Below are 16187 nucleotides of genomic sequence, written 5' to 3'. Positions count from 1 at the left end.
AGTATGACTCATTTCCTGGCGCGTACAATTTATATTAGGTCAGCGTTCACGGTTCGACTTCTGATATTCTGATCGAGTTCTAGGTCAAACTGGTTTGTTCGACTTTCAAGAAATTCGAGTTCTAGTGAGTTCGAGAACCGAGGTACGACTGTACATAAGGGGTATTCTTTCATACACACGCGCACACAAGCACAAAAACCTTAGCAATCAAAATAAGGAAGAACAGTCAGAGGTACCTTGAGTTCTTAACCACAACATAGTTGAGTTCATGGCAATAAATGAAGAAAATTAATGCATCCCAAGAAGGGTGTCTTGCAACTGGGAGTACCCAAGGGATATGATTAATGATGAGCTTTTGATTTTGCATTATCAGTCAATGATTTTATTTACACGGCCCACAACGTTTATAATTAATTATTCAACCAATCAGAGGCCTGTGAAGGGACCAACTTGAGTAGAGCTCAAGCTGGACTTGACAAAATACCAGTAAAGTAATTCACCAGCCAGATAACTGAGGACATGACATGTGTTAATTGCAAATAAAATTTGGTTTAATAATCAAAAAAGTATATTAAATAAATAAGTGGAAGTTCCACTGCAGTTAGTGTACATTAGTCATTTGACCCCCCCCCCAAAAAAAAAATCATTCACAGACAGCAAACTGGTAAAGACATCAGATATGCAGTTGCACATTTTGAATTAATATTTCCTCCAAAAGTAAAGTGGTTGTCATTATGGTGAAAGTAAGTGCTAGGTATATTCATGGGTGGAAATGTGTTTCTAATCATATATTTATCCAATTTCTAAAATAAAGTACAGATGTCCAATTGCTGTTACTAAGAAAGCAAGGATGCTGTGCTGAGTTTCTAGAGGACATTTTTACTGGAGATGCACATGCGTCTTATGCATGACTTTTCAAAAAATTGGTGTGACCTCAGCTTCTACAACGAGCTCCTTGACTTAAGAACCAAACAACACATAATTACAAAGCGCAAAGCTACAATTGGATTGGGGGCATCATTCCACTCTCTTCCTTCAAGATTGCTCTAAAATCTGAAAATCCTCTAAGGAAAATTACCAAATGATAAGTCTCTCTTCTTACAGCAAAACCCTGGCCTGTATTTGAAAATGTGGGAATTTTCAAGGCTGCATACCTATTTATGGTGGGAAGAGAAAAGGCCTGAACAACAATCTCTTCTCAGTAGATAACTGAGCTGGGGTCTACTAAGAAAAATGAGTATGTTTAGGTGGACAAACTTGATTAAAGAAACACCCCAACCACACTGCTCCTCCCAGTTATTCCTCCTCAGTTATCTCACTAATAATCTCTTACTTCACCCATACTTCTCTTAAAAACATTCCCCTCATAAAGGCCCATCCATATCCGCTTCTTACAGAAAATGCATCTGCTACCACTGTCAGACATCCTTGCTTTTTATTCCGGAATTTTCAGAGCCATGACTTCTGGCTTGATCTTGAAGTACTGGTTAAACCGCAGTGCTGCATACCTGCATGACAGGGCGAATGAAGACATGAGTATGATTTAATGATTTTCAAACCATGTTCCCCAAATATATAGCCAAAAATCATAATAGTGTTAAGATCAAACACCCCAAAACTAGATAAAATGTTTTTAAATCTTAACTGTATTACATGCAACCCACAACAAACAATTTGTGGTATCACTTTTACAATAAGGCTCCCTATTGCCACTTACAAATGGAAGTAACTCATTAATAAAAAAAAAAAAAAGGTGTATTTTAACTTGTTTATAATTGTCTATTAATGATTTATATGGTGATACAACCTAATTAATAACCTGATTAGTCTTACTGTAAAGTGGTACTCAATTTGTATGGTGTATATTTTTTTTCTGCTCAATTGTTTCATTTTATTCTCTGGCCCTGGACCATTTAAATGCTTTTGTTTATTACAGAAATAAATAGTAATATAATTAAACTAACTACCTCAGAAGCAAAACCGACGTTTTAGACCAGGGGTGTCAAACTCCAGTCATGGGGGGCTGGAGGCCTGTGTAGCTTAGTTCTTTCCTGTTCTACCACAAATGATTCAACTCAAAAGCTGTGTGGTAATTAGCACAAGGAGTTGAATCAGGTGTGTTAAACAAGGAGAAACCAAACCCTGTGCAGGGCTCCGGCCCACCAGGACTGGAGTTTGACACCCCTGTTTTAGACAATGAGGCTTTATAAGTCTTTCTTGAAAGCAACATTGATATGTTACGTCAATGAGTCTGTGAGAATGATCCAGACTGTATCTAACGACAAATCCATATACATTTTCCGCTTTGGCTTTCCTCTTTAATCAAAACAACTTTGTAAATAACAAAATATGTTTAACTAATACATGAGGTGTAAATGTTACTATTATTAGTACCATGGACTGACAGTTTAGAATACATTGCTGATAAAAAAAATGCAATCAATTGCCTAGCCGAGACAAGCTAATATGCTACACCATAGGCTGTGATGTATTATTCTAAACCACTAGTCAATGCCACCAAAACCCACACATTGACACCATTATGTGTAGAATGGTTACCAATTAGGCAAGTATCCTGGTCACTTAGTTTCACTGGGGACCCCTGACCTAGCGTCTGTATGAAACAATGTGCACTAAAATACAGGACAAATCATACCCAGTGTTAATGGTTCAAAATGGAGTCTTTTAGGTGTTTTCACACTTAAGTTCTGTAACTTGGTTCTTGGTCATCTCAGCTGGTGACTATTATAGCTTCCAGCCACTTTCATATGTCGCTTTCACACTGCACAACAGGAACTGTGACCTTTATACTAAATAAGCATGGGAGATGCAAAAAGCTTGCAGGATAAACTTCATACTAGGGCTGGGCGATATCATATCGATATTATATCGCGCATGCGCAATAATCACTAGGGCTTCAGATGACAGGCGTAACATTTGGCCATGCGCCAGCTTTTCAGTGCTATACGGACATTTATTTAAGCAGTTCAGTAGTATGGCTAAAATATTAATGAGGCTTTGTATGACGTCCAAAAGTCATTATAAGCATAAATACGGCATATCCTTATGTTTAATAAATGAGTCAGACTTTGAACTGCAAAAAGTACCACCACACTGCCGACATCTTTTTACAGTATGTTGTTTATCCGCAAGATCTCCTCTTTTAAAAGATGTTGTGGCTGCTCTTCTTCACCGCGACTTCAGTGCATATTGCACTGAGTTATACCAAACCGTAGTATAGCAAAACAGTATTATGTGGGGTGCTCGCATTTGAATTTAAGAAACAAAGTTTATACAGATTACTAACTTTTGGGTATCACAAAAAGCATTTCATTAATATTTAAGCCATACTACTAATCCTCTTACCAAATTATGGGCATAAATTAATGTCCGTATAGCACCGAAAAGCTGGCGTCCGGCCAAATGCTTCGTCTGTCATCTGACCAGGGCGGTGATTATTGCGCATGCGCGATATAATATGGATATGATATCGCCCAGCCCTACTTCATACGTACATAAATTCATATGAAATTACATTGCTACCCCAAAACAATGGAGGATGAACAAATCGTTTTGTTATTTGTTAGTTACTGGGGTAATCATTGGGACATGGTCATTTTTGTTACATGACAACATTTTAGTTATACAACATTTTTATAATTCTTATTAAATCTGGCCAGCAGATCGAGCTTTCGTTTTCCACAGATTAAAATACTATATACACGTAACTTTTTTCTGCTAATAAGTGCTGCCAAGTTTCACCGTTGGCACTGGTGATATTAGACAAAAGTGTATTGGTTATTGATCGAATTTTTGGACCAGAAATATGGAGATAAGCAAAATATTTATTAAATGTTTAAATGACGTAATTGAGGTACAAAAATAATTCCATTGGTTTTTTTGCTCTGCTATGTCTATCTCTTTTCCCCACATCTCCATGTACCTTCCAATTAATGTCGGTGCTTGTGGTCAACGAAACAGCAAGTTCATTGCTATAAGCATCTACCCAGTAGTTAGAATAGTTAGTGTTCAAACAAAAAGTACCTGCTATGAAACAGGGACTAAAAAAAGAACTGCCTCCAAGAAACTACAATCAGACAAAGTTCCTGTGGTGTGAACACAAGAAAAACTCCTGGTTTGGGAAAAGGATCTAGTTCCTGAAAAAACTTCCTGTGGTGTGAAAGCGCCCAAAGATTTGCATTTCACAATCTGGAAACGAATTCAGTGTCAGTCAACTGAGGATGAAATATTCTTCGTTGTTTTTGTCTTTGCACCCTTCTCCATCTGTTCCACTCTTGCAGAAGCACAAGTACATGTATTGTACATGCACCTATGTTTTAACTATTTTTAATTGAAAATTATTTTTTACATAAAGTTTTTAGTGTTTTTTTTTTTTTTTTTTTTTTTTACACCGATTCACCTACTAGGCGTGTTGACACTTGAATCTAGCCTAATGGTAGTATATTTGTATATACTAATACATTAATTCAATATAATTATATAATTATTTACATGCATGCTGGATTGAATCATTTATTTCTAGGTGTATTATAAATGCAAAAAGCTTTGTTTTCTAAAAAAAAAAAAATTTAAAAATGCAATATTGCATTTGGCTATATAGAGGTACTTGACTTGATACAACCCACCAGAGCATGTAGCTGGAAATGTGCTTAGAAGCACTTAAGTCACTGGTAGAATGTGCATATGGGTCAATTATACATGACACACCCATATGATGGTGTTTCTCCACCCATAGTGCGCATCTGACTGACGGAAGCCTATGCTGATTGTACATTTGGCCGTGGATGCTATTGGCTGCGGTCGGCACATGCATACAACAGTGACATTCCCGCAGACTGGGGACCTGTTTCAGAAAGCAGGATTTCTTGCTTAGTTGAATAACTTGTCTGATGTAAGGTAGGCTGGGCTAAATGTAAGTGAAGGAAGATAAAGTCTATTTAAACTGGGGTATCTTAAATCCAACAAGTTATAAAGTTAAGTAAGAAATCCTTCTTTCTGAAACAGGCATCAGGAGAGGGCAGATGCATTGCAAAAAACAGAAATACAAGTAGACTAGTGAAACAGGTAAACTTTTTTGAAAGGCTTGGGTGGTATTAAGGTAATACAGCAAACCATGGCATTTTGAAATCCTTCAGACAAAATTAGCCGGGACCTGACCCCCAACTTGGTTTTATCACCAAGATTTTAAAATGCCAGAATAGTGCTGCTTTTGACAATACTGTTTATTGTGGTATAATGTCTAGAGAGAACAAAAAAATAGATAAGTGGGTACCCTCTGCACCTCCTCATACATCTGCACATCATAACTGTTACAACAAGTATTCTTCCTCTGCGTTTTCTTGGTTTACCTCTTATCACTCAACCCTGCACTGACCAAAAGCGCATGTGGAAAAGTCAAGTGGGAACTGGCCTTAAATGAAAGAAGCTCATGTAGTAGTTCTGAGTTCACCAGTATGTTCTTTCTTTTTAATGATGAACCAAAGAGTTGACGTTGACCCAGGGAATACAATGTTTATTGCTGCCACTAAACAGTGTCACTACAATTTTGGTGCCATTTGCCTTAAGTCTCAAAGATCCAGATCTTCATCCATACAATGTTTGCAAAGTTTGAAAAAAATCTGTGAAAATGTTTTGAGTCATTCATGCTAATAAAATAAATGTCTGTGGCAGCTGTGGCAGTCTGATCCCAAAACCACATGTATTCCCTGTCTGGGGAATACAGTTAAACACAGAAGGCAAGACCCTTACCCAAGGAAGTCAAAATCAATAGTGGAATACTTGGCCTGGATGACAGCCCAAAATCCCCAAAAGAAATGAGATGCCTGCAAAGAGAGAATAAAAAAAAATCAATAAATTTAAATTTTCAGTTGCCTTCATTCTGTTATTGAAAAGAAAAATGGGACACACTAGCCCGGTAATATTTTCTATTTTCTCTTTGCCAAAGTATTTCTGCAAACAAAGTAATTAATACCAAATACTAATTGATTTCCTTCAATTCCTTGAACCATCTTGCAAAAACACTCAGTGGAAACAATTTTAATACTCAACTAACAAAAAGCAACTTGATAAAAAAACCAGTAAATATAAATAGCCAACTTAAAACATGAGGACACCTGGTATGAATGGCAGTGATATGAAATCTGTATATATAGAAGACAGATCACACAAAAATTTACGATATCAAAGAAGCATATGAGATGCCCTAATGACTAATCAGACATATTAGATCTTTATTGGCAATCATGCACTCACCAAGGCAAATTTGTTAACTTGGACAAAGAGTGTTTCCAGCTCACAGTCTGTCACTGCCTCCCGCTTCTTGGTAAAGTGCTTATAGGCATGCAAGTAAGTGTTCAACCACTCCAGCTGCATTTCCCTGTTGGGGTACAGGCGATAATCCAGCTTGCTCATACCTGACATGGGGAAGACATCCACATATTGGATGCATATTGCATGTGGTCAGTGACTGAATATAAAAATTCATAGTATTCATAATGTAAAATATTGCTATCTGTAGTTTATTTTCACATACCTGCAAACTCATTGAAATGGTTCCCAATGTCAAATGCCTGATAGTTGTAACTTGAGTATTCATAGTCTATAAACCTAACATGACCTTAAATGAAAGAAGCAATCACTATCACCTTCGTGGCACAATTATACAGTAGTATGAAAACAAAAGAGATTTAAGATGAATTTGCTTACCTTCCTTAGCATTGTGAATTATATTTTTGCACAGTAGGTCATTGTGACAGAGAACAACAGGGGACCCCAACTGAGAAAGGTGCTCTTTCATCCAGGCCATTTCCTGTTCCAGTACAGCTTTATCTGGCAATTCCTGTTTAATTCTACATGACACAGAAAAATATATAATTTATGCTTAAAGTGGCACAAATAAAAAGTGTCATTAGAATGCTCACATCTGTTTTTCCAAAAATGTTGGGAGTGTTGAACTATCTCTGCATGTTCAATAGTTTCAAAGGGGGCTCTAGGTCTATCCAAGTGTTGCTCTACACTAGCTGAAACCATCTGGAAAATTTACTAATCAATCAATATATAAAATCATTGCAAGCTTTACATCACAAGGGTATGAGGGGAAAATGTTCTAAATGTATTTATTTTTATTTATTTCCTTAGCTAAACTTTATTTTTCAACAGAAACAAATCTATGTTCTATAGTGTTATAAATTTTGTGCTGTATATGAATTTAATACCTGCAGAATCCCCTGTGCAAAGGGACCCATTGTGGTCTTGAGCATAGAGGACACTGAAATGACTAAAGCTGCATGTGACCAAGTATTTTTTATTAAAATATCTCTTCAGATTTGATGACACATTTTGAAAGTGCAGCTGAAAAATTGGAAACATTTTGGCACATAATAATAGTTACCTGGTGTTTGAAGTGTGCTCTATGAACTCAGTAGCCACGAGGGAGAAATACTTGCGCATCTTTATCCATAGGTTAGGTTTTGGGATGCAGCCATTGTGGGCATGAATGGCATGGATGCGAGCCATCTCTGCTGCAATCAACCTATCAAGAGGTAAAGGAGGTACATAATGCTTAACCCCTACCTTCACCTGTAATGTATCATTATGCCCAACATATCAGCTGAATCATCATCCTGAAGAAGCACACTTTTTTAGCCATAACCCAGGTTCACCTCTTTCTTGGGCTGAGTGAAAACACTCTGGGCTACAACAAGTGATGTCCCAAGCCTTGTCAAATATCAGAATCAGGGCCAATCCAGGACTTTTTTTAATTGATCCATATAAGCTACCAAAACCTGATCCAAATCTGGATCTATTTACTTTCCCACATCCGTATAATTTACATTAGTTGTGCAGATGGACTGCAAGAGCCTGACTGGGACGTATGTTCTGCGAAAAAAATAAAAGAAAAATGCAAATCATAAAATGAAAATACAATCTCCACTTTGCCATTTAGTTTTCAAAGTCTATGGACAAAAATGAATGCATGAAACTTTGAGCAATTGTAGACATTGATTGAATAAGAAGCCACATTTCCAAATGAAACGTGGAGGTCTTATTCATCTTGGGTAAGGCAAATATGAAATGCATAGTACACAGCAGGGACGCCACTCTCCAGAAATTAGCCTGGGCCAGGTCTTATAGGCTACCTAACTGGAAACATGGCAGTCTGCATGAGGCTAATTTCAGTGATTCCTTACAATGGCATACCTGCATAACTGTGAGCTACAGTTTAAAAATTCAATTCATATTTTCAAAATGTCAATCATAAACTGTGTAGCATGTGCCACTGTGAACACTCTAAGAAAGTTGGGAATAACTTAAGCCATAAAATAAGAAGCTATGAATAAGAAGCTAGATGAGTAGCTAACTAAGGTCACATGTGACTTTAGTTCGGATAACATGGGCGATCATGTGTAAGGAACACCAGGACAACAGAATTGGCAAACGCACCGAGAAAGCGCAACAGTGATCTATAACTCTGCCCACTGCTCCATTCCAATTAACATACACTCACCTAAAGGATTATTAGGAACACCATACTAATACGGCACTTGACCCCCTTTCGCCTTCAGAACTGCCTTAATTCTACGTGGCATTGATTCAACAAGGTGCTGAAAGCATTCTTTAGAAATGTTGGCCCATATTGATAGGATAGCATCTTGCAGTTGATGGAGATTTGTGGGATGCACATCCAGGGCACGAAGCTCCCGTTCCACCACATCCCAAAGATGCTCTATTGGGTTGAGATCTGGTGACTGTGGGGGCCATTTTAGTACAGTGAACTCATTATCATGTTCAAGAAACCAATTTGAAATGATTCGAGCTTTGTGACATGGTGCATTATTCTGCTGGAAGTAGCCATCAGAGGATGGGTACATGGTGGTCATAAAGGGATGGACATGGTCAGAAACAATGCTCAGGTAGGCCATGGCATTTAAACGATGCCCAATTGGCACTAAGGGGCCTAAAGTGTGCCAAGGAAACATCCCCCACACCATTACACCACCACCACCAGCCTGCACAGTGGTAACAAGGCATGATGGATCCATGTTCTCATTCTGTTTATGCCAAATTCTGACTCTACCATTTGAATGTCTCAACAGAAATCGAGACTCATCAAACCAGGCAACATTTTTCCAGTCTTCAACTGTCCAATTTTGGTGAGCTCGTGCAAATTGTAGCCTCTTTTTCCTATTTGTAGTGGAGATGAGTGGTACCCAGTGGGGTCTTCTGCTGTTGTAGCCCATCCGCCTCAAGGTTGTGCCTGTTGTGGCTTCACAAATGCTTTGCTGCATACCTCGGTTGTAACGAGTGGTTATTTCAGTCAAAGTTGCTCTTCTATCAGCTTGAATCAGTCGGCCCATTCTCCTCTGACCTCTAGCATCAACAAGGCATTTTTGCCCACAGGACTGCCGCATACTGGATGTTTTTCCCTTTGCACACCATTCTTTGTAAACCCTAGAAATGGTTGTGCATGAAAATCCCAGTAACTGAGCAGATTGTGAAATACTCAGACCGGCCCGTCTGGCGCCAACAACCATGCCATGCTCAAAATTGCTTAAATCACCTCTCTTTCCCATTCTGACATTAAGTTTGGAGTTCAGGAGATTGTCTTGACCAGGACCACACCCCTAAATGCATTGAAGCAACTGCCATGTGATTGGTTGATTAGATAATTGCATTAATGAGAAATTGAACAGGTGTTCCTAATAATCCTTTAGGTGAGTGTACATTTGCATGTTGTGAACTGGAAAATGAAAAGACAAAAAGGTTTTTCAAATTTATTTTTTAATTTTTCACATCTAACTCATACATGAGTGGAAAATTAAAACACAAATGGTGTTATTTCAATTTAATTTTCATTTTGGCAGGATTTGTTGTGCATAGAATTTGAAAACGGCAAAGTGGAGACTGTACTTTCACATTTAATTGCTTTAATTTTCTTTTCTTTTTTTTTTGCAGAAAATACTTCCCATAGCCTGAGGCACATGGCTGGAAACTACAAACTATCGAGATGCAAGTCATGTGGAAATTCATTAAACTGGAAAGTCAAAGTAGCCCAACAGCTACCTGCAAAGTTTGCAATGCCATCCTTTCGAGAGGAGGTAGCAACAGACTGTTGTTTCATATGACAAATCTAATGAAATACTTGCATAAACATCATAGGGAAGAATATTGCGAAATCACAAGGCTTATTCAGATGAAGGTACTGACACCTACTGTATGTGCATGTAGTTTAAAATATTTATAAGATGGAATCAGTATTCTGAGTCGGCAGATATAAATATTGAATAGATCGGACTGGATAAAGGCACCAGAAAAGTGGACTGGGACATCCCTAGTTACAACCACCTCACACCCATTATTAATAATACTATTTTAGTTTCAGTTCTACATATAAAATGTGCAGAGTGTGCAATTTTTTTTTTTTTAAATCAAAATTATTTTTGCTCATATGTGCAAGAAGTGGAAAATTGAAAACTATACACCCCATGCTTCCATAATGCTATCACAAAAACATAAAAAGAGAAAAACAGTAAAAAGTCAGCTGTACATCAGGATTTAACAATATCAGAGTGTTCATTTTAGGATGTAATCCCCCTATTCAAAAGCCAAGAAGTTTAATGGTACCTCTGTACCCTGCCGTCTTACCGGAGTAGCACAGGGTCCCTCACATCCTGCGTCCCCAGCGCATCTCCCTCCATGAATTCATAACAAATGCCATTCTGGAAAGTGCAGTATAGGCGGGGAGCACAGCCATTGGCATGAAGCACCTGGAAACTCTTCAGTTCATTGTCTCTGTCCACTATAAGCTCAGTCTTGTTGCCATAGACCCGTACGAGGACCATGTCCTCTGGGGATTCTTCCAAGAAGCAGCCAACAAGCTTATTGGTGGTCCCATCGGTAAAGAGCTGGAAAACAATAGTAGTCTGGGCGTAATTGAGCAAAACACAAATCTGCATCAAAAATGCCATCAGAACAATACCAGGGAGCTGCAAAGCATGACAATCACAGTTTACACGTGGTCTTGAACTAGGGGGAACACTGAATAGAGCTAATGAGTTAAGGCCAGTGTTTTATTTCAAATTCCAATTCAATTCTGACAGCCTTCAAACGATAGCCTCTTGACTGCCTCCCCATCCAGCACATCTTATCACCAGCATGATGAGTTTCACTCCCTTCATCCTCACATTTAGCTGATGTGCAAACTACTTCTCCCCTTCCCCCCTCACCTGTGCCCTCATCCATCACTACCAGACTGGCTGATCACAGTCGGTGAGACTACAAGTCTGCATCAAAGATGGCTGTCAGCAGCATATGGCTAGCCCGAAAAAACTATTGCTTCACCCTGCCTGTTCACTCTCTAAGAACATGATGAAGGACTTTGTTGCTGTGAACAATAAGCTGGACATAACATCAGGAAGACAAAGAAGATCCATTGTACTGGTAAGGCCCTCTGTCCAATAATAATACAGGGAGAAGATGGAGAGGTGGTGCCTATCTACAAATACCTAGAAGTGGATCTCAATAATAAACTGGACAGAGCAAAAACCACAGAAGCACTCTATAAGAAAGGACAGGTCAGGTTACTTCCAGAGGAGGCTTGGGTGTACTAATATCTGTAACAGACTTGCCTAGCCATATTTTACCACTAATTGGTAGCGAGTGCCATTTTCCTAGATACTTAGACTTTATCACCAGACTAAATTCAAAAAAGGGCAAAAGTCCACACCTGTTCTCAATAAAATCTTACCTATGTATTGTGTTTAGATCAGCTAATGTTTATATAAACAAACTGCTGATTAACAAAAATGCCTTAGATTTCATCATAAGGCACTGAAATAGGTGGTTAGGGTCAACATAAAATTCCATGCATGCAAAAGCTTGCTGTTCCTTATAAACACCCTTCCCCCTCCCAAAAAACAATTGTATTTTAACTGCAATCTGAGACTTCCTCCAAATGGGATAATAACTCCCATATACTCAAACCAATAAACTATTTCTTGTAAGGAACACAAATATTTTCATGCCAAGAATGCAAAAATGAGGCAGTCACCATGTAGGCAGGTCCACGAACCCAGCCTCAATTAGACAATACCTTCTTTGTTGGCTTTTTATTTATAATTTTAATACTAAAACTGAACAAATACAATATGGTTAAGCTTTTCACACATTTATTCAGAAAAGTAGATATTACATGTAATCTTTGAACAACTCTTTATGTATTCAAAACAATTTTACTCAATTAACAAGTACAGTATTCTCAAGATGACAATAAATATTACATTTTCCTTCATCATTTAAATCATATGGAAAAAATGTTGGAAAAATATTCAACAACAGGTATTTTTCAGCCAAGCTGGTATGTTTCATCATTTATATATTTTTAAAACATTTCTAAAATCAAAGCTGAGACAGAGAGGGATGGGAGTGTGACCTTCCAGGAGAAACTATTTTGGAATGGTACTATCTAAGCTTAGCATTTACAGTGGCTTTTTCCTTTGCCGAATCACACCTTCTTGAGCTGTGGTGTAACAGACTGTCCCTGTCTCTCATGCAGGTAACTTTAATCCTGCTGAAATACAGATAGTCCTATTGTAATATGACACAGAGCTCTAATGTAGACTGGCCGCGCTCTGCAACAGTGGCTCAGCCCCCATTTACAGCACAGGAATCATGGAAGCTGATCAAGCAAAGGCTCTAAACACTAACGTGACAGACAAAAGCAGTACTGTTTATACATACAAATGCCACTTTAAGAAACCTGAGCTATTTACATCTGCACTGCAAAATTCATACTTATTATTCATTTAATGATTGCTCATGTGAATTTAAAATTAATTTTTAATTGTGTGAATTAAAAGTCTTTGCAAGAAATTTTGGGAACTTACCTCTTCAGTTAGAGCAGGGGTACTCAATCTTATCCGCAAAGGGCCGGTGTGTATGCAGGTTTTTGGAATAACCTGTAGGACAGCTGTTCAAACCCAGGTGTGAAGACTTTTTCAGCCAATCGGTCCTCTAATTAGTAATCTAATCAGGGAGTTGCAGCGAAATCCCGCATACACACCGGCCCTTTGCGGATAAGATTGGGTACCCCTGAGTTAGAGGTATAGGGAAGTGAATAATGATGGCAAAATAGAAATGAATAATAGAAAATATAACAAAAATGTATATTTGAGAGAGTTTACACTTAAAAGGTCAGAATATTAGGCTAGATGTTAACCATTTTCAGTAACTACTGAAATTGCATCTCACAACAGACGAATTGTATCTAGCTAGGTCAGTCTAGAATACAATATATATTTTTTTACAAGTAAAGCACAGGTTCAGGACAGGGCATGTTCACATATTTAGCCAAATTAGCCTACTGCAGACATCATTCTACAAGTAACACAAGTAGGACATTCAATATGCAGGCCAGTAACGTGATAATTCGGTGCACGCTAATGAAACTGGTTAGGGTAAAGAAATAACAAAATACGTGAATAAATAATCAAATAATATAAGATGACAATAGTGAAAAATAAATACATAAATTCTCTATTTACAGTAGTTATCACATCTATTTGTAAAAATGCACCGGACCGATAATAAAAAAAGAAACGCACAAATTTTGAAGACATTATTTTCTTTAGGGCGTAGTTTAAACACGTTAGCTTACTTCTTATGCGAATAGACTATATATATATATATATATATATATATAATTCGATTACCTATATGTATCACCTCTGAACCCTAACATCACATCGTTACCATTTGAGTTCTGACGTAGATGCTGCCGAAAGGCAAGGTATCTGTAAGAGGCTGATTTAACAGAAAATATTTTTCCGATTAAACTACATTTTGCTTGGTGGGCAAACGTATAAACGATATTTATATTGACATTAAGTACAAATAAAAGGAAACAAAATGCTGTAATAAAGGTACTGTTCATGGTTTCCATAACTGGCACAAGGCGGCAGGCTGCGACATTAACTATGTTTTAGAGGATGATATTCGAATACATGAGGATAAATAAACTGTATTACTTTAGCTGGGCTGAAAATTACATGAATGCAGTAGAAACGACATGCCGGCTTCGAATGTTGGCATACCGACGCATCAGTGTGAAGCCACAAAATTATGAGCCTACCTTGGTTCTGATGAAACTGATGTCCCATGATGGTCGAAGCTGCTGAATCAATTTCATTGCTCCATTTGTAACGTTATGCTCATCAACAAAAACTGGGATTTTTCTGATTGCCGGCGAACCAACAGGCACGTGGATCTCCGTTTCCATACTGCGGTTTCTCCTCGTCTTTGTATTTCTGAAAACTGTGCTCCGCTGTGGCATGCAAGAGACGAGGCGGGTGTAGTTATAACATCACTTTAACGAGAGGGAATGAGTGTGAGGGAATCTTTCAGACTGGTGCTTTATTACTCTCGGTTATACCCGGCAAACAGAGGTTGGCTAATGCAACAAAGTCCCTATGGAGGCTTATCGTACGTCTTCTGCCTGCTTGGCACCACCCTCATCGAATCACCCGACAGCCAGTTACTATAGACGACAGGGAAGGTAAACGCCCCCTTCTTTAGTCTCGGGTTGAGAAATGGCGAGATATTTTCCATCCAGTGCTGAGACACTGACTCCCTCTTTTTCCAGTCTTCAGTTTCATGTTAAAAGCCGCAGGTGAATGCAACTTCGATCTGCTTCTAAGAGTGCAAACTGTCGCTTTTCGTTACTTTACAGATAGAAAAAGGTAGAACTGGTGCAATAAAAAACTACTCAGATTGTGCAAAACGTTTAAGTAAAATAAGGTGCATAAAACACCTATTAAAAACATCAAGCATTATCAACAGCTAATATGCTAACCCAGCCCACTAAAAAATGCGCATGCGTAAAATCCTTAACATCATGGCGGGTAATGCTATACTGCGCATGCGATGTTTTAGTGCAGAGTGTAGTGCAAACCGGAAATATGTCTTTTCGTGATTAGGTGGATATTCCATCAAGATTACAGGACTGCCAACTCTCACGCATCTGGCGTGACAGTCACGCTTTCGGACTCTCACGCTCGCGCAAGAAATCTTACGGCAAATTTATATTATTACATTATAAACCTAAAATTAGCTGCATCAAAAACGGTGGGGTAGTTTGCAAACCCTACAGACTATTTACAAGGTAATAAAACTGTCACATAGGTGTAAATGCGTGTGCGGACTTGTCTGAAATCGAAAATCTCACGCCAGCCGGCAGACAAAAGTTGACAGCCCTGAGACTACTATACCATACCATACCATACCATACCAACTTTATTTATAAAGCACTTTACAAACCCACACTGGACCAAAGTGCTGTACAGAATCAAATAAAAACAAAAACTAAAAAGCTTAATAGCACATATAACAGAAATAAACAAAAAACATCAAACAAGATAGGAGCAACAACTGTAAAATACGAACAAATAACGCAAAAATAGAGTAAATAAAATAAATGAAATAAGACAAATGAGTCAACTGCCAGAAAAGTCTTATTCCAATATTGCGCAATATTACATGGTAGTTCTTTTCCGTTCCCGCGGCTTATTTCCCGCTTAGAATCTGATCATTTACGATTCTGCAATAGCGTACTCCGCCACAGCAGTCTATTCGTGCATTCCATTTGCCTCGGATTCCGATTTTCGGAATCCGAGATTACGTCACATCCGGTAAAAACTCGGAAAAACCGAGTTGGATACGTTCCATTTGCCAAAGAAGTAGCAATACCATCGACCCATATGAAAAAGCAAGATTTTTTGCTTAGCCGGACAACTTGTCGGATTTAAGGTACCTCAGTTTAAATGGCCTTTATTTTCGTTCACTTACAATTAGCCCGAACTACCTTAAATCCGACAAATAATCCGACTAATCATGAAATCAAATTCTAGACCGGTTAATTGGTAGCCATTGTTAGCCATATCAATTGATAACACATTACGCGCGGTGCTTCACGTATAAAACTCCGTAGCAACACGTCCACAGATAAGTTGGACGGTATAGTGTGTGCGACCGATTTAATGAGCCAGAAATGAGAAGTAGTGCTTAAACAGGATAAAACTACAACTTTCCCTTCTGTTGATAAAGGGCGCAGCCATCTTCGATTCTGAACTCGGGATCCTCTGCGTTATCCGAGATCATTCTCGGATCTCCGA

At 38.3% G+C, this 16187-nt stretch overlaps 1 protein-coding gene across 2 annotated transcripts; it reads right to left on the bottom strand.

The window, feature by feature from the left end:
• Nucleotides 1-529: 529 nt before the first annotated feature.
• Nucleotides 530-14901, bottom strand: LOC140592344 (ethanolamine kinase 1-like). 2 transcript variants are annotated; one of them, XM_072715784.1, is made up of 8 exons: nt 14150-14899; nt 10666-10925; nt 7412-7552; nt 6727-6869; nt 6554-6637; nt 6274-6434; nt 5770-5843; nt 530-1508 (listed from the first exon to the last, which is right to left on the bottom strand). In XM_072715784.1, the coding sequence occupies exons 1-8, from the start codon at nt 14348-14350 to the stop codon at nt 1436-1438; spliced, it is 1137 nt and encodes a 378-aa protein (XP_072571885.1). In that variant the 5' UTR covers nt 14351-14899; the 3' UTR covers nt 530-1435. The 2 variants fall into 2 exon arrangements, with proteins under 2 accessions (XP_072571885.1, XP_072571886.1); XM_072715785.1 differs by lacking the exon at nt 10666-10925 and having other exon boundaries at nt 14150-14901.
• Nucleotides 14902-16187: the final 1286 nt, after the last annotated feature.

This window comes from Paramormyrops kingsleyae, chromosome 8, assembly GCF_048594095.1.
Source record: "Paramormyrops kingsleyae isolate MSU_618 chromosome 8, PKINGS_0.4, whole genome shotgun sequence".
Classification (NCBI taxonomy): Eukaryota; Metazoa; Chordata; class Actinopteri; order Osteoglossiformes; family Mormyridae; genus Paramormyrops; species Paramormyrops kingsleyae.
Note: the sequence above shows the minus strand (reverse complement) of the source record. Positions and strands in the feature narration are given on the sequence as shown.

Bases quoted from the DNA above. Each gene is read 5' to 3' on its own strand.
- LOC140592344 (XM_072715784.1), bottom strand. From the start codon at position 14,350: ATGCCACAGCGGAGCACAGTTTTCAGAAATACAAAGACGAGGAGAAAC. The intron at 10,926-14,149 runs GTAGGCTCATAA...ATTGTTTTCCAG, and splicing joins TCAGTTTCATCAGAACCAAG to CTCTTTACCGATGGGACCAC. The intron at 5,844-6,273 runs GTGAGTGCATGA...CTCTCTTTGCAG, and splicing joins AAGTTAACAAATTTGCCTTG to GCATCTCATTTCTTTTGGGG.